This window comes from Mycothermus thermophilus (genome assembly GCF_041956435.1).
Source record: "Mycothermus thermophilus strain CBS 625.91 unplaced genomic scaffold VTJ04scaffold_6, whole genome shotgun sequence".
Classification (NCBI taxonomy): Eukaryota; Fungi; Ascomycota; class Sordariomycetes; order Sordariales; family Chaetomiaceae; genus Mycothermus; species Mycothermus thermophilus.
In genome coordinates, this window is record NW_027191432.1 from 441,872 (window position 1) to 459,367 (window position 17,496).

Below are 17,496 nucleotides of genomic sequence, written 5' to 3' on the forward strand. Positions count from 1 at the left end.
TTGTTGTTGTTGTTGTTGTTGTTGTTGTTGTTGTTGTTGTTGTTGTTGTTGTTGTTGTTGTTGTTGTTGTTGTTGTTGTTGTTGTTGTTGTTGTTGTTGTTGTTGTTGTTGTTGTTGTTGTTGTTGTTGTTGTTGTTGTTGTTGTCGTCGTGAGGGCTGTTGGAGTTCTGGGCTGTGGAGGGGTCGCTACTCTGGGAGCAGATGGTTTCTTTGCCACCACTGGAGGATCCGGCATCCTTCTTGTTATCGAGCTCGGGGAAGTGTTTCAAAGCTGCTCGGTGGATGTCGTCGGCACGGTCATGGCATTCGCGCTGGAAGGAGCTCATGCAGTCGATGTCGAGGGGGGACGGTAGGAGATCGCGGATTTCCAAATCCATGGAGGCGAGAATGCAGCGCATCACCGCACGCCAGTTCCTGGAGTTTCGGAGTCCCGTGTCCCACGACCACATCAACTTGTCATGAATAAACCGACCAATGGCGCTCGCGTCTTGCGCCACTTCGAGGATGGTGAGTCGTCGATGGATGAACTCGTAAGCGGCAGTATCCGGGTCCAGAGGAGCCCACGGCATCGTGCTAACAGTGCCAAACACGTATCTCTGTTCCAGACTTTGGTCCTCTTGGGCTGGGTTGGCGGGGGTCGAGCGTTCCATCATCGCCTGTTCGTTGAGCTCCTCAGCTAAAAGGGTGAGAAGCTGTTGTGGCTAGTGCCGAGTGATATTGAAATCAGTGATGAAGACCAAAGACAGACCAGAAGAAACCGACCCAGGTTCCGAAGATGTTGGGAAGTTACCTCGGTGTTGAGATATCTGCGTTCACATGAGAAAAATGAAGAAGTTAGAGAGGTTGAGAGAGTAAAGCTGAACCATCAGTCCAACAAAGCTATTGCACCAGGCGGCTTTCTCCGACAGTCAACAATGGAATTGAACACCAGCATGCTGGAGCGAGCTCTATGGACCAGAGACCGAAAACAGAATAAACAAAAACTCTTATCTTTCCCACTCGGGCCGGCAACCTCCGTCTTGAAGTGCTCACATATCATGAACTGGGTCTTGGTCATAGATTTACATGCAGTGTAGAGTTGCTCCATGAACCCCGACCGTGTTTTTCACTTGCCTGGTGTCTTCGTGCCTTTGATCCCATGGAAGTTGCAGCAATCCTCGACATGAAGCTGATGATGCAGGAAGACATGCTTCATGTATTGAGTTTCGCTATCCTTGACAAGTGTTATTCTGCGCTGGGCTTGTTCAAGAAATCATCATGATAGTTTTTGGTAGGCTTGGGCTGAGTGTTTACAAAACTCAGGGGTAAGCAAAGTCCAGAGTCAACAAGGCCTAAGTTCAGGATATTTCACCTCCAACTTGGCCCAGCCCGAGGTGAACGCGGGCTCTCGCTGGCCTGCTATCAAACACGCACTACAATAATATGAGCATCCATCACATAAGTATAAGTACGCAAAGTCACGGTTATAACTCACCTGACATGATATCCCAATTCTCCGTATGTATCCCACAGACCAGTCAATGCAGAGTCATCAAGACAGATCACATAATAAGATATAGGACAATGCAGGTAATTCAACGTCGGCAAGGTAGCGCGAGCCTGGCCTCTTATGTTCTTGATCTCCTTCTATAAGTAAACCATTGATTCTTTAATCCCAACCCGCGCCGTCCATACATCTCCCAATCGTTTAAGACCGGGGCACACAAAACTCAGGCTGCTCCCTTCACAGCACTCTTCAAAAACGTATGGTTCTTGCCTCCCCTTCTTCTTCATCCACTTTCTCAACCTGGTTCTGTCTACCCACAATATCCGTTTTTCCTCATTGCCATCCTCTCCTCCGTCCGGATGGATGCCACAGAAATGGAAATACAACGAACGCCTTGAGTGTAAATATGCTGATATGAAAAACCGATGCCAACAACTCCGTCTATCTGTGGTCCCAACCCGATGAGTAAAAACAAAACCGGGGCGCCTGAAACAAAAAGCGATAAACAGACCAGAAAATGAACCACAGGAAAGATGCATATTAAAACGGGGGATAGATGAGAAGTCCGACAAAAAGGGTATGGGGTATTGATGACGATGAGAGAGAATCCGCCCGAAACATTTGTAGGAGAGAGATGATGTTGGAGACAAAAGGAATCGAGACCTCGCCGACGCAGGAAACCCAGTTCCCGAGCGTCACCGGACCCATGATTAAAATGTCGTAATGAACGGATCGCAAATGCCATGTCGTAGCCGTCGTCGATGGCTGGCTGACAAGTTGGAGAAGCAGAAAGGCATTGTGGGAAAACGTAGCACCCGCGTCACAGGGTTCCTTCCTCTTCAGATCATCATGGTGTCATGAGGAGCTGCGTGAACCTCGGCTTCCACGGCGTTCTCATAGACGATGGGCGCCCAGACGCGCCAGTGAAGAATTCCGAGATGCGCAAGGCGCGTGGCCATGTCCTCGATGCCGGCATCATCCCGAGGCTCGCGGGGCTGGTCGCCCAGAGTGAAGCGTGCTTGGTCGGGGCGGCGGCCGTGACCGCACACGCGACCACCCGTGGCCTGCGAATAAAGGGCGACGCACGACATGTGCTTGAAGGCGCTGACACGCTTGGCGAGTTCGGCGAGCAAACGGCGGTGGAAATCGCGTTCGACCTGGCGGAACACGTCGCTGGTCACATCCGTCAAGCATTCCGTGAGCTTGGGCTCGAATTCGGACAGGACTGACAGGGGCGCCTTAGCACAACGCAAAATCTCCAGCGCCATGGAACCTGCGAGGTTCCGCCACCGCTCTGATGGGTTGCTAGCGTGAGGGGCGGTTTGAAGGAGATCCCGGAGAGAGTTGTACACCTCGGAGGCGGTCATCCGAGGCTCGGAGGTGACGTCGGGCTGCACAAAGAACAAGCCGGAACTGCGAGGCGATGACGCGTTGGAGCCGTGGTCACTCAAGGCGAAACTCGAGGGACGCGAGCCGGCAGCCATGAAGTTGAGCAGACCTGATGACCGGTTGCTGCGATTGTCGTCGCCGAGGAAGGACGGAGGGCGGGACAAGAACGGGGACACCCTCGACAGACGCTCGTATTCCTCAAACTTGCGCATGCAGATCTCGAGACAGATGCTGTCGTGCAGGTCGGAGCGGAGCTTCAGGATGCGGTCCTCGTCGAAGATGAAAGTGGGCGGAATGGTCTTGGGCGCAGTAGATGGGAGAAGCGTGTGGACAAGGCCCTCGAAGAAGACGGTCATATCGCCGAAGGCATGAGCGTGGGGGGAGGACGCGCCGCCGTACATCCGATGGACGATCTCGCGGGCGTTTTGGTACCAAGCCAGAGCTGGGCGGATGCTGACCTTTCCGGATTCGATCTTCTTGAGGAAGAAGCGCTGTTCGAAATGGATAGTGTCCTCGATGAGGGCTGGGCGCAGACAGCGGATCTGATGGTTGGCCACATCGAGCTTCATGGCTTCGAGGACGTTGAGAAGACTCCGCAGGCCCTTGACGATCTCTGCCACATCGTTGTTGCGGTTCCCATTGCTCAACTCGTTGCACATCTCGTCCACCCACTCGTCGCGCATCGGGGCGCAGTGAAGCTTGAGCAGGCTCGCAAGCCATGCGGCCACCTTCTCCAGGTCAGCAACGCCGCGATAGAATTGCTGCATGAGCAAGTCGACGTTCAAGCCATCGTTGAGCAAATCGCGATCGCGCTGCGGGACCAAGGTCTCGATAATCTCCCGAGCGGCCCGTAACAATACGGGCAGGCACCAGTTATCGCGGGAATACCTCGCCTCGAATGCCTCCCTGTCCACCACGAACAAGATCAGCTGCTCATACAGCGCATTCCAGAACTGGTTCGCCTTCTCCTGTTTCCTCCGGCCCTTTTCGCCATCCAGGTTCGGGCGGAAGTGAAGATCAGGGTCGAAGTTGATGTCATGACGGAGCTTGGGGTTGTGGACGATCTTCTGGACATCGAGCTCGCTAAGGGTTGCCCGGGTCACGGGAGGTTCTAATGGGGCGTTGGATAACCTGATCTGTGGCGTGATGGTCTGTGGCGGCCGGTGATCTGGGCCACAAGAGTACTCTTGTGGCCCTGGGGTTGGGGAAGTCGAGGGGTTTCGGGATATGCTTGGAGAGGGTGCAACGGGCCGAGCACCACGTTGAGAAGAGGGACTACATGAGCCCCGGGGCAGGTCTTGGGGTTGAATATCGGCATTAGGTGTTGACTCGGCGGTTTGAGGGCGCTTCTCTGGGGCTGTCTCTGTGGGCATGGGCTTTTCCCCAGAGTCCTGTCTCTTGTGAGCGGGAATGTGGCTCCCAATCCCCCCGCCGGCACCCTGGTCGGCCATTGTGAATGACGGCAGCCGATATCCTAATCAGGTCACCAGAAATAGGGCCGTGGATCGAATCCACGGAACCGGCAGACAAAAGAAAGATGAGATGTCAAGTCTAGTGGTAAGAAGCGAGCTAGAGAGTGTTGCCAGTCAGTATCGAATGTGAGAAGCTCAAACGAGTTGGACACGTCCCGGGAAGGGGGATGAAATAGCAGAGGTACACAGGGGGAAGGGGGCAAACAAAGGTCGGGAGACGATAAGTCTCGTGACGGACGGCAGCATGCATGAAGCACGAAGCCGAAAGGGAGAGGTAATGTGAGAGTCGAGGGAGGGAGACGGAGAGAACAGAGTCCATATGAGGGTTACCATGCAGGACTAACTCAACGGCGACTCACCTGCAGTGCTTTATTGTGGCTGATTCCGTGCTGGCCGAAGTGCGTTGGTGAGAGGGAGTTGACTAATGAGGCACAGATGGCCAGCGGTGTGATCTGGGTCGACTATGTACACTAAGGCAGAGGACCGGGGAAAGCCAATCGAGTCGGGTTGAGTCGAGGAAGAATGGAAGACAACGGTTTTGTTGTGAAGGGTGTATTTATCGGATTCGGTTACCTCAAGCGTCGAGTGCGGCCATTCACAGACAGACAAGGATGGTCAAGGGCAAACACAAGTCCGGGTTTGGTGACGGAAAGAGTGACGATAGACAAGACTGCAGCGAGGGAGAGAGGAAAGACGGGAGCAAGCAAGGAGAAGAAACAAACGAACGAGCGGTTTCTCTGTTGAGCAGGGGGAGTTTGAGTTTTATTTCTCTGCTCAGGAACAACCCGGACGCAACCTGAAGTCAGGGCACAGGGGAGGCTGTCCAGGGGCTGCCCGACGCCACCGCAGCGCGGATGATGTGGGCTGGTCTCGCTCTTGCCGCTTTCCATCCATCCCAGCTGCAGCACCATCCGCCATCCGCCATCTGGTAGGCAGGGAGCCAGGCATGGCATGATGAAAGAAATGTGGGTCTGCCTGGGTACATGGCCTTCTTCGCCTGCGCCAAGTCCCATCGAGCTTTCCGTTCCAGGTTGGGTCGGCATGTAGCCAATTTTCTTCTGTTCAGAGCCCGTGTGATGGACCGCTTGCCTGTTTCGTTGAGCTGCAGTGAGGAAGCCGCCTGAGATTCCCTCCTACAGTACAGCCAGCAACAAGAACCTCAACATGGGATGAGTGAATAAGATGGTACTCTGTACCAGGACTGATGAATCGAAGATAAGACGTGGATTCCACATGCTTGCATTGTTTGTTTTGGGCATCGAGACTTTTCAGATTGCCAACACACCTTGCTTCTGCTTCTACATACATATCCTGCTGGGTCCGCCTTCAACAAAGAGCAGCGAGCCACGAAGCATATCAACAACACCCTAAAACATCACCAGCCAACCCTTCAACTAGGAAGTGCATCGAGATCCCACAGCCCTGATCCTCGGGCAGACTCTAGCGGCCTGATGGGCGATTCACTCTCGATCACGCTCTGCAGACCCGGCTGACGGATTGGTCTGCTCTTTCGCTCATGTCAACAGCGAGTTATCTCCGCCGCCATCTTGACGACCGTTGAGGTGCTTCTTTGGGTTGACGGTGAAGGTGGATGGATAGGTAGGTTGGGTATCCTGACATTAGAAATGTTGGTCTCCGCCACGAGACGGAGTCTTAGCTCCATCGATCCGCCGTTCATTCATCGGGGACAACAGCAGGAGCATCCACGTTCGCCGCCGCCTCCTCCGCCGCCAGCCCGAGGAGCTCCGAACATCGCCATTCGCCTCCGCGCATGGACGCTCTCGAACAAATGAAACGAGACACACATGTCATGTGTCTAGTAGCAGTAAGTATGGAGAAGGTGGTTTTCATTCCCAAGTGTTGGACGAGATGTACCTGACGGTTCATACCGTCCATTACACGACCATCGGCACGTCGCACGGTCGCAACGAACCTGGACTCACCCCAGACTGGTACCGCTGATTAACACCGGCAGTAGTGATACCACCGCGGTTTGGAGGGGTGCGTGCGTAGTTGAGCAAAGGATTCCAGCAGGGTAGTCAGCTGAACGAACGCGAAAGGATGATCAGCACAGGGCATTCATCGTTCATTGCGCTACGGGACGGACGCCTTCACCGCGGCCCCTTTCGGCGAAGCTGACCGGACACCGAGGCCCAGCCGGCATATAAACCATCGCCTATCCACATCTCACCCGCCCCCGTGGAAGTCTGTAAGTAAATACGCTCACGGCAATCTGGCCCGACTGTGGTGGTTTGGTCGGGCTGCCGCATTCCTCATTCGACTCAACGTCGGATGTGGGCTGACGGCCGGTCGTCTTACGATCGTTCATTTAGCTTACTCACACAGCACTGCTGCTCCGAAGCCGGCTAAGCACCGCTGCCCACCCATGGTAGTGGTGGTTACAATGCGTCACTGATTCATTACATGCCTCATTTTCTCTCTCTCCCACCTTTGCCTCCTTGGGATGGAAACTCCGAGACGCACCGTCAGAGTCAAGCTTGGAATCAGGCCGCAGCTGCAAGGCATGCCGGCGCACCTCCCGGGCCCCAGTGTTTTGAAACTCGTACCCAAACCCACCTGACAACAGACCATCTCGGGCATGCAAAAGTGGGATGCTTCATCTGGAGCACGCTCAGATGGGGCAATGGATCGAGTTGATCGACGCCCAGCTTTAAATCTGTGGAGGGGACGCCGAAACCCGATCGATCCCTTTATACCCCTTCGCCTAGGCCAGGCTTCTTGCTCGCGATGCCATTTCTACACCTCTATGGGTAGGACAAGACTAACGCCGACATTGTAGGGAGGAATCCTGAATGTATAGAATACTTAATCCAGAACGGGAGGAGGAATGACCCGTTGGGCGTTGCTGTGAATGCGCGGTTTCGATTCTGATGCAGGGGAGAACAAAGAATTGCAAGATGCTTCAGACTTGCCTCTCTTGCTGACCGATCCCCTCCTAGCATGAAAGGATGGAAAATGCGATCGGCCAGTGTTCTGAACATCGATATCAAAGCTCGGACTTGGCTCCGTCGATATTTACTGACCTAGTACTTGATTCCCATGAGTCCAAAAACGGAGAGCGATAAACCCGGGACTGATGACATCAGTTTTCTTTCCGTGAATGGCATTGACTTTCACACGCCCAAGCACTCTCAGAGGACCGCGCGGCTCGTATGTACACTAGGTACCTGATGGTCTGGAACACCACATCCGCCGCCGTCATCGTTACACAACACCCTCCTTTGAGAATGCGTTGGCCACAAAAGGGGGGCCCGAGTTCGGACCTACAAAAAGCAACAGATGCCCAACGCGATGGTGGTGTACAATACTGCTACGGAACATTCTCGCCGCGCCCGTGTCCAGCAAGGAGTGAAAAAGGTTGCGCTCAAAAACCAAGATGAAGGCAGCTGCGCGACGTGCAGCAAGCGTGGCGTCAAGCTACCTTTTTCGTTCAAGCGCCAGGGCAGCCTCGGATGGTGATGGATGGCTGACTCCGTTCCTTGCTGCTCGCTGCCGTGCCTGGATTTCGGGACGCAACCTTGCAATTATATTGTTGGTAACGTCATCCTGCCGAGACTGGGAATGTGGTTGTTTCCCTCGGGTTTCTGACATCACCATCATTGACTCCCATGATCAATGCCATGGATTCCAGTCGCACAAACCTGACAACTGGATGGATGATAGCAACCTGGAATTCCTCGTCCGTCCCGCAGAAAGACGGGTAGTCAGGTACCAAGACCTCTGCGCGGGGCGGCCGCTCAGGAACGAAAGGGAACGGCTCGGGAAGCCCAGGGACAATGACGCTAGCCACGGATCGCCCGATGGGCCGCATGCCATCCATTCTGGGCCTGAAAATGACTTCCCCATTGGGTTTGGGATCACGTTCCGGGTGGCTGGATCATGCAGATACTAACAAAGTACTTTTCGATTTTACTTGTGTGGTGGTGTTCACATCACTTCCACTGCGAGTCACCCAGCAGAAGTGAAAAGTCTTTTTCTTGTCAATTGTTCCCACACAATATCGGCGACCAACGGATGTTAGTTCAACTTGTTGAGAGCAAGACAAGACAGGTTTTCCCTGCTCTATGTGGGACACGGCAGATCGCGGGAGAGTCTGTGCTCTCCACCCTCCACCGCGTGTCCGCTCTGGTTAAAAAAGCGACGTTTGGCGCGATGTAGCGGCAAATGCGGATGTGTTGGACGGCCATGTCCGTGAGCTTCCATAGAGCGGGTTGATACAGGCACAAAAGTCTGCTGCTCAAGGTTGTTCTCCCCCAGGTTTGTTGAGAAGTTGACTTGTGTTTGATGGCTTACGCCTCCCGAGCGAAAAAGGTCTTTTTCAGAGCTCGGACCCCATCCCGCTTTGCATTTGGCAATCAACTGCCGCCACGCCACGCCCGTGGCTGAAGTTGTAGTGTAAAATAAAATTTCCCTCGGCAGAGAAGAGTCATGACTCCCGAGTCGTATTATTGGAGCCGTGGCAAAACGATGAGACTCCAGTTCTTTCCATTGCATCCGCGTTAACGTCTGTGTCACGTTGTGTTGTATAATCTTCCATCCTCAACCGGTGCGTGCAATGTGAAGATTTGCACACAGTTTCTTCTTCCACGTTCCATCAAAGCCCAGAGCGAGATTGTGATGACAACCTTCCCTGACCCCAAAAGGAGAGACCCGACTGGAGGAGGTTAACCATCAGGTTCTCTCCCCAGGCCACCCCACTCTCCCCCGGCCGGCACTGGGACCCCGTGCACCCGGAACTGGTCCGAAATTTGATGGTGTGTGCACCAAACACCCGGAACCAGATCCCCAAGACCAGGAGGCCATGTGGCCTGCGGGCCTCGCCAAGCTCGCGAGATTTGGGGTTTTCACTTTCTGGAGCCCCAAACCACCAACCATGAGCCATGGCTGGGTGCAAGGCCTTGCTCAACCCAATCCCTCGGGTGCCGCCTGGAGACAGGGAGATAAAAAAGAACACAACGGAAGCTCATCCGCACGCACGGGGCGGCAGGCACGGACGGGACGGGGTGTAGGCGGTGGCGGGGGTGGGGAGGCAATGAATCGACGACGACATGGATGGTGATGACCCTGAGCTCTCCACAGCGAAAGAGACGGGAGGCACAAGAATGCCATCCCAGACAGCGCGGGAAGTGGTGCGTTCCTCCCGCGCCAGGTGAGATTGCTTTCTCATGCTCGGGGTGTCATGTGAGCTTGGGGGAACACGAGGTTGAAGCAATTGCAATGTTGCAATGGCTGTGTTAGCTGCTGTGCAGGCTTGTCCGTTCTGTTACCACCCGGGCGCCCGTCCGTTGTCTTATCTCTGATCAAGTCCGTTTGGGCGATGAAACCTTTCCAAGGTCGAAAACAAAGTGAAAGCTTGTGCTGCGTTGAAGTCAGGGTTAGGACTGTAATGACACCGCAGAGGCAACCTAAGGGCGGAGGAGAAATGATTGCCCAATTTGGAAACCATCTGCGTCGACGCGCGACTCAGCAAAACCGTTCGTTTATCACACAGGCTGCATGCACTTTGCCATCTCGTCGCCTTCACACCATTTTTCTCACAGCGAGCCCAGTACTGAGCTCTCGCAAGAAGTGACTCCGACAGCGGTGGCGCCCGATTACTCAACTCTTACTCTGTACTCCTTACTGTACCTCTGTCGTGTGTACTTCCAATCGTATCTGAGTGGCCTATTCGAAGTCTTCCTCTTCATTGAGCTGTGTGCTTTGTCAGGATGCATGCTTCGATGACAGCCAACAGCATCTCGCAATGACATCGGGCGCAGCGAATTGGATGCATCACAACCTGTTCTAGTCGTTTTCTACAGTCTTCCATGCCAACAGAACAACAGCATAGAAACGGCCAATGACTTCGGAGTCCGGCCATCCGGCCCTCCATCATCGGGGTCAGGACCTCGGAGCGCGTGCCGAAGCGGCCGGGTCCCACCGTGCGGCAACCTACCTCCACAGCCTCCGACAACTCTCTGGCTTCAGCCTCTCTGACATCGACAGCTCTGACATCATCGACGTACGAAAAGTAGGGCAGGAAAGGGATCCCCGATGATTTTCCATTGGCTCAAACCTCACGTCGCACAACAGACCTGATCCCGCAGCCAAGTTTCCAATGCCCTGTCACACAAACAAGCGCACGTCCACCCAGCGAGTCATGGAGCGCGAAAATCGCTTTCTTCTGAGACGGCCTTGTGGCCACGGCGAGTTGCGGGCCGAGCGATCGTGGATTTGTCACACTCATCACTCGGAAACACACCCAACAGCGAAGGAGAAAAATGTCCGAACGCAAAACGCCTTCTTCGCAAGGCCGGCTAGGGATTGATCGCCGCTGGGATACGTCGTTAACGTTCTCGGAGCTGCCACCAAGCTAGCCTGAGCGCCAACTAGCGCTGCGACGTCCTGGACCTCGTGAACTGATGATCGCTGCTCCGGAAGCAGAAGCTGGCCGACAATAACAACAAAACAAGCGCGCTACGCAATGCACCCATTTTTGCTGCAAGACCTGGCCTTCATTGGCAAGACTCAACTCGCTTGTCACCGCACGGTTGCGCCGCCGTCTTGCTTGTCGGCGTCGGTCCCCCTGATGTTCCTGCTCCGTCTTTCATGCGTTTGCGCGCTTCCAGTCCCTCTCTGTTTTAGCTGTTCGCCTCAAGCTGCAGCATCTTGCCGCCACTTTTTTAACCACTCACTATGAAACGTGCGAATGGGCCTCACCGCTCAAACTCGCCTCCTCCAGATCATCCGCTGGCCTCCCAACGCAAGCGGTTTTAACGTAGGAGGAACATTTAACCCCGGCTTGCCACTTGGTACAAACTACTCGCAGCAAAGATGTTGGCGACTTGGTTGGAGGGTGCGGTGCCCTGGCTGTTGCAGCGGAGGCACCAAGACCTGTCGTGTTGCATGAAACTCGCCCGATCGACCAACATCACACTCTGGCCTTAGGAATTCTTTGTGCTTGAACAATGTAACGTCATCGGTGTCCGACCTCGGTGAGGAAGAGCTTCGAAATGTCCACCAGCGCTACGGTGCAAGCGCTAGGAGGTTCTTCGGCTTCTTACACCGACGAGCAATCAGCGGGGCAACGGTGAGCCCCCCGCTAGGAGCGTGTTTCATCTCATCCTCTCCATCCTCAACTGGCGCCTGTCCCACCCCGGTGCGTTTCAAAAGCTTCCAACGGTATTCTCTAGCCGAAGTTCACCCCGCTAGGTCTCTCCATCTCGGCCTGTCCGGCCGGCACTGCCCACGGCACATCACGCAGAGCGCAACGGCTAATCTCAAGGATCTTGTATCCAAGAATAGCCGCCAACCTCCCCTCATTAACCTCCGATCCGGGGTCCAAGCCCCAGCTTGATGAGATCTGTCTTGTCCCCATGACTCCGTAAACCAGGCCACTCAACTCCAGACGTTTGTTTGGTCAGTGCGTCCTTCAGAGGTAGCAGTGCCCAGCAAGCTGCATGCATGCAATGGGTATGACCCGAAGACGGCATCAAGCCGGAGTACCATTCAGAGGAATCCGCATGCCTGTTCCTGAACAAAGTTGCTTAGTTCCCAAGATGCTCCCGAGCGCGGATAACCAACCATTGCGGTCCAGTTCAAGGGGTTAGTTCTCTCGATCCGCCGTCAATACAAACAACCGCCACAGAACTGGCGGTGGGAGGTTGACAACGTCGACAGCGGCATAAACCTCCCCCACTGCCATGCAGCAGCGCGCTCAATGCCTCGCCACCCCCCATCGACTGGCCATTGTCGAACGTCTGTTCAAGTTGCAGCTCCCAAACCAAACCAGCCCCCTAGACTTGCATACACAGTAGGTATGTACAACAGGACGGAAGCCTAGCCTGCAGGCGGACTTGAGCTCCTCCCGCTTCACGATACTATGTTTTGCTACGTAGTCCGGGCATCAAGTCTTGGAGTTGAAGTCCTGTATCCGGACCGAGGAGTTGAATCGGACAGCCTCGCCATCGGCCGCTGCCGTTGACGCCACGGACCGACCGACTGGCCCGACCATTCGCGGGATCGGGGGACCTGAACTGCGCAATGCACCTGCAGCTGCGTGCGGATGGGGCTTGCATACATACCACTGCAGTACGTACCCTTTCTGCACTTTGGCAAAGCCACCCGAGGCAGCCCGATCACGCGGGACATCTTGACGACGTCATGCCTCGCTATACGGAGGACGACACAGTGAATACGTGCGGGCTAGTCGGGAGTAAAAGCATCGGCTGCAGGATAATTTATGCTGTTGAGGCAGCCGTGAGCTTGGTCAGATGATAGGTTGTATGTACGTATGTGTGTAGATACGATGGAGGCGTCGAGCGTAGAAGATGCTGGATGCATGCAGGCTGGATGATCAAGAGATTACCTATACGCGCTACCTGGGCCGGCCTACTACCAGTCCAAGGCTAGATGTATACTGACATCACAGGCAGTCAACCAGTATTGTCCGGGTTCGTGGTGATCAAGATGTTGTTCGAAACCTCCTCCTATCTGGCGTCAAGACGTAGACGTAGATACCCTCTATCATGCTAGGCTTGGGGACAGAAAACAACAGGACATTACCATAAATTCCAATCCCATGATCCTGAGAGGCTGGGTTGGATAATATAATTCGGGTTCCTGAGTGCTGGTACCTCACCTAGGTACCTTGGATATAGATGGGACTCTGGTAAATTCGAGCGGGATCAGGTCCCTGGAGACGAGTACTTTTGTTCTCTTGCCAAGCGGACAATGTCGACGATCGCGTGGCATAACAAATAAAATCAGATGATAAGTGATGGCAGCTCTGTGCATGAGAGAAGGGTTATCCAGCAGCTGCACTATGCCATTCAAGGACGGCTGGGGAATTGGTTATACGAATTTTAATGACTATACCGTCATGGGATGATATGGGGCCTTGTTGAGTCTCAGACCCCTATGGGTATCAGGTGTAGTTGAGAGGGAGAGGTGATGATGCGAGTTGTCTTGTCCATCATCGGGTAGGCAGCCTCTGGTCCTTGATTATAACACAAAGTTTCGCTGGTCAGCTCATCTTCTCAAGCAAATCCTCCATCTGTGAAGGTTATTTCTCTCTTGTTCACGGCAAGGGGATAGCTTCTGAACGTCATGTCGTATACTCGAACCCGAGAGAGTAAAGAGAAAGGGTTGAAGCGCATGTATATCACGAGTTATTTATTACATGGTCGCCTCCCCAGAATCCTTCTCTGGTATTGATTCTTCATAAAGACATCCGTGACTTACACCTCGATCTTTTGGTGCTCTCTCTTCTTTACCTCTCTCATAACTCCCATTAATATACCCTTTCCGATCGATTGCTTCATTTTTCATCCCTCAGACCCGACCCATACCCTTCCTTATTACCTTCATTTCCCCGAGCATTCTTCGAACTATTACGCGCCCGTTGTTCGCGGTTCAACAAAACCAAGACTCAGTATGCCTCGACCCCTCCCATGAATCCGATCGAGTCCACCTCCGGCACAACCAAGCCATTGTGTAAACAGGCAAACGGCCTGGTCTTTCCCGAAGTACTCGAATTACGCTCCCTCTCCTCATACCCAAGTCGAGGTAACAATATATGTAGGATGTACAAACGGAAGCAATCCTAAAACACCAAACTAATTCTCATTCATCTACCCCTTCCTTCGTACCGGCTCCCTCCACCCCCTCAACTCGCCTCTCATCGGCCATTAGTATTACTAGCATCTGAGTATCAATAACGGGCCGAGATCTCTCATTCCCCTCCTCCTCTCTCCTCCTGCAAGCACCCGACTTCCCCCCAGCCCCATCCCTGTCCCGCGGCCTAATCGCCCTCTGTCCTCTGCGGGTATCCGTCCCGGAGGCGGAGGTCGAGGCGGAGGGCGTAGAATGTGATACAAGGGATAGCAAGCAGTAGTAGTATCACAACCGAGGGGATCCGCGCTCGAGCCCGCGCGCGGGGTCAGGGAGTAACCCCGTAGGTATATGTCCGGGTAGAGAGTAGAGAGGTTTGTGGTGACGGTGAGGAACCAAATCCGATGTCGCAAACAGGGAGATTGACGGGGAGATTGTTAGGTGGTCTGCTTGCTCAGCGGTTCGGGAGGTGGCAGGGGAGTCGTTGTTTTCTTCCTACCTAGTACTAGCATTACTCACTTCAGCTTCAACAGTCGGGACGTTGGTGGAGGGTCCTCTTGCCGTTTGTACCAGATCGAAGTATAGGAAGTAGCTGTTGGGATAGATAGGCCAGCTGTCCATCTAGTTTCTGAGGCGTCGTTGGCTTGCGAGGTTCCTCACAAGCCACCAGACCATGACACGCCCTCGAGGAATACCTCTCAGTGTTCCACGACGCCAACAAGCGGAAGTGACGTGCCGCTGTCTCCGCCATCCCCCGTCTTCTCAAAATCCCGTGCGTTTGTGCTCGATATCGTCCCCATGCGGCCATCCTTCGGGCGCATTCGACGTTACGCTGCACAGCCGCCGTGGGAAAAAGACCGTTGTCTTGTGTGTGCGTGCTATATGTAATAATACATTATCAAACTCGCGAATATGTATCCATCCCCCCAGCCCAGGATACCATGCACCGTCCCGCAGGGCGACGGCGATGATCGGTGATGCTGGATACCTGCAGTAACCCCTCCGATAAGCAACAGATTTGTATACATGTCGCATAGTCTTCTCGAGTGGTAAGCTCTGACTCAATATCTGGCTCAACTAGGTCTCTGGCCCTTAAGGTTTCACAGCAAGGCAGAAGAAGACAACAACACCAAAAGAAATTCCCGAAGCAAAACTGCGATGAGTCACGCGTCGGTCTCGAGGGGCGCACCGCTTGCTGTTGTGGAAGCTGCAATCCGAAGAATTGGGATGTTCGGTTTGGTGATGCCATCATGCAGTGTTGGGATGTTTGTTTGTTGAAAAGCTTCTTGTTTTTCTTCTTCCGAGGCGAGGACTGCAGGACGCCGGATTCGGATGAGACTTGGATGGAGGTGGGACACCAAACAGCCTTGTTTGTTGCTGCTCAGCACTCGAGGGGATGATGGGGAAATGAAAAAGTGATATGTGATTGCTTGCTCCCACCGGTCGATGCCGGCAACCGATTAACGCCATGTATCTCGCCCAAAGCATTCATTCATAGAACAGACAGACAAACATATTACAACCGTTCCGTTAGGAGGAAACGGAGTTTTTCAGCCTCGATTCAAGTCCCTCGTGGTGTTCATACCCGTCCTACGCTTTACATGCCAAAGAAAATAGAAACCTGGAATGAGGAGAGTCAGCTAGCAGCCCCTTTCATACCTGATACCCTGGTTTGCTTGTCTATCCACCACACGGAGCCAAATAACCAGCGACACACGAAGGGGAGTGGTGCTTACCGCCATGATACCGCAACAGATACTCATGTAGGGGCTCAATCTTTCCCCTATCCTTGCGCATTTCCAAAAGATGCCGGTGATTCTGTTGAAGTGTTGAAATTCCAAATCAGTATACATTCTTTCTTATTGCGTGCAGGAGTACCCGTCGAGAACAGCGTTTGGCCGTGCACGACTGAATTTCGGGGAGGGACACCAACCCTGTCTTGTTCCTGTCGAGGATGGCGGGGAAGAGTTGGTGGAGGTATGTGCAAGTGCTAGACGTAACGGTGGTGTTAGCGGGGTTGTTTCTTGTCTGTTTTCTGGCCGTCGATATGGCGGGACATGTGAAAGAGAGAGATCGCAAGTGCGGTGTTCGGCCGGGTTGTGGACGGGAAATGATCCAGGGAGGGAGCGCATCGTTGGCGACCGTACCAGATGAGAAGCAGAATGACGAGCAGAAGGCTCGTGAAGTTGAAGAGGGCGGTCTGGAAAATAACATGGCGTTAGATTGCTGGTCCTGTGTGCTCTGCTGGTTTGGTGCATGTGATGGCGATGGAGCAGGGACAAGACGACGAACCATGGTGAGTAGGACTTATGGGAACTCTTGTCTGGTCGGCGATGTAGCAAAAAAGGAGATTCTATGCCGGTGGTTTGTTGCAAATCTTTAGACTGGTGGTTTCTGGGAGAGTGCTGTCGTTGAGAGGAACTTGGATGTCCGTGAAGTTGGAGTTGACGTTGACGTTCCTGGATCAAGACCCACCCCCGAAGTTGCCAAGACCTCACAGTTGTGGGTCCATTTCCAGGCGTGTGGGTCCACGGCTGCAACTCCAGGCTGCGAGGCTCCATCTCTGACTTCACATTGATCAACCTTCAACCACAACAACAATAGGAGCCTCACGTCAACAGCGTGAGGACTTGACCAGCAGCTTTCCCATTTCATACACAATTCGCCAACGCCAACGCCTTGCCTCGTGCTCCCCAGGCGTCTTCAGCCATCAATAATAAAATTCAGTCCCGACCAACCACCCTTCGCTTCGTCGAATACACCTACGTCGCGGTCACCCAGAACCTCCCAAACTCCCATCTTCCATTCTCCTCCTTTCCTCCTACCACCACACCTCCCATCAAAATGGAGCCTAGAGCGCGAGCCGGCAAAAATGTCGGCAAAATGAACTTTAGCCACTCGGAGCGTACGACTCCCTCCCTCCCCTCAAGGGAACCCAACCTAGCTAACTTTTCTCGCGAACCCCCCAGTGTCCCAACTCCTCTACGGCCACGGCGACGTCCGCATGCCGCTCCCCGAAACCGTCCGCGTGCTCGACGAGATCCTGACCGAGTTCATCCAAAACGTCAGCTTCGAGGCGGCGCGCGCCGCCTCACACGCGGGGCGGCAAAAGGTCAAGTTCGAGGACCTCGAGTTCGCCATGCGCCGCAACCCCTGGTACATGGGCAAGGTGCACGAAATGTTTGAGAAGAAGCGCGAGATCGAGGCGGCGCGCAAGGGCTTCAACATTGAGGACCAGCTCATGAAGGACGCCGATAAGGAGGAGAAGCTTGCTGAGAAGGAGAGGGCTTCGGGTGGAAAAAGAGGGAGGAAACCTGCGGCGGCGGCGGCGCAGGTGCAAATTGGAGAGGAGGATTTGGAGGATGGGGATGATGATTTGGAAGGGGATTTGGATGCGGTGGGGAAGAAGGGGTGATGGTGGTGACACTTGTGGCTCTTTTTACAGCTGTCTATTATTCTTTTATTTCTTGTGTTTCTGGGTCAGTTGGGTTGCATAGCGACGGCGTTGGGTTGGTTGTCTACGGTTTGTCTTATCCC

At 53.9% G+C, this 17,496-nt stretch overlaps 5 protein-coding genes across 5 annotated transcripts; 2 read left to right on the top strand and 3 right to left on the bottom strand.

Moving 5' to 3' along the window:
- Positions 1–2,325: 2,325 nt before the first annotated feature.
- VTJ04DRAFT_8563 (uncharacterized protein) lies at positions 2,326–4,326 on the bottom strand (the record flags this gene model as incomplete). The annotated part of the gene is made up of 1 exon (XM_069367013.1): positions 2,326–4,326. One exon carries the CDS (start codon positions 4,324–4,326, stop codon positions 2,326–2,328), a length of 2,001 nt encoding a protein of 666 aa, XP_069215384.1.
- A 27-nt stretch (positions 4,327–4,353) lies between these two features.
- Positions 4,354–5,582, bottom strand: VTJ04DRAFT_8564 (uncharacterized protein; the record flags this gene model as incomplete). Its single annotated transcript, XM_069367014.1, has 4 exons — positions 4,354–4,444; positions 4,707–4,736; positions 4,781–4,920; positions 5,544–5,582. The coding sequence occupies 4 exons, from the start codon at positions 5,580–5,582 to the stop codon at positions 4,354–4,356; spliced, it is 300 nt and encodes a 99-aa protein (XP_069215385.1).
- Positions 5,583–10,207: 4,625 nt separating this feature from the next.
- On the top strand, positions 10,208–10,382 carry VTJ04DRAFT_8565 (uncharacterized protein; the record flags this gene model as incomplete). Its single annotated transcript, XM_069367015.1, has 2 exons — positions 10,208–10,289; positions 10,354–10,382. The coding sequence occupies 2 exons, from the start codon at positions 10,208–10,210 to the stop codon at positions 10,380–10,382; spliced, it is 111 nt and encodes a 36-aa protein (XP_069215386.1).
- Positions 10,383–15,556: 5,174 nt separating this feature from the next.
- On the bottom strand, positions 15,557–16,254 carry VTJ04DRAFT_8566 (uncharacterized protein; the record flags this gene model as incomplete). Its single annotated transcript, XM_069367016.1, has 5 exons — positions 15,557–15,580; positions 15,696–15,777; positions 15,893–15,949; positions 16,107–16,159; positions 16,252–16,254. 5 exons carry the CDS (start codon positions 16,252–16,254, stop codon positions 15,557–15,559), a joined length of 219 nt encoding a protein of 72 aa, XP_069215387.1.
- Positions 16,255–16,803: 549 nt separating this feature from the next.
- VTJ04DRAFT_8567 (uncharacterized protein) lies at positions 16,804–17,374 on the top strand (the record flags this gene model as incomplete). Its single annotated transcript, XM_069367017.1, has 2 exons — positions 16,804–16,864; positions 16,929–17,374. The coding sequence occupies 2 exons, from the start codon at positions 16,804–16,806 to the stop codon at positions 17,372–17,374; spliced, it is 507 nt and encodes a 168-aa protein (XP_069215388.1).
- Between the last annotated feature and the right edge of the window lie 122 nt (positions 17,375–17,496).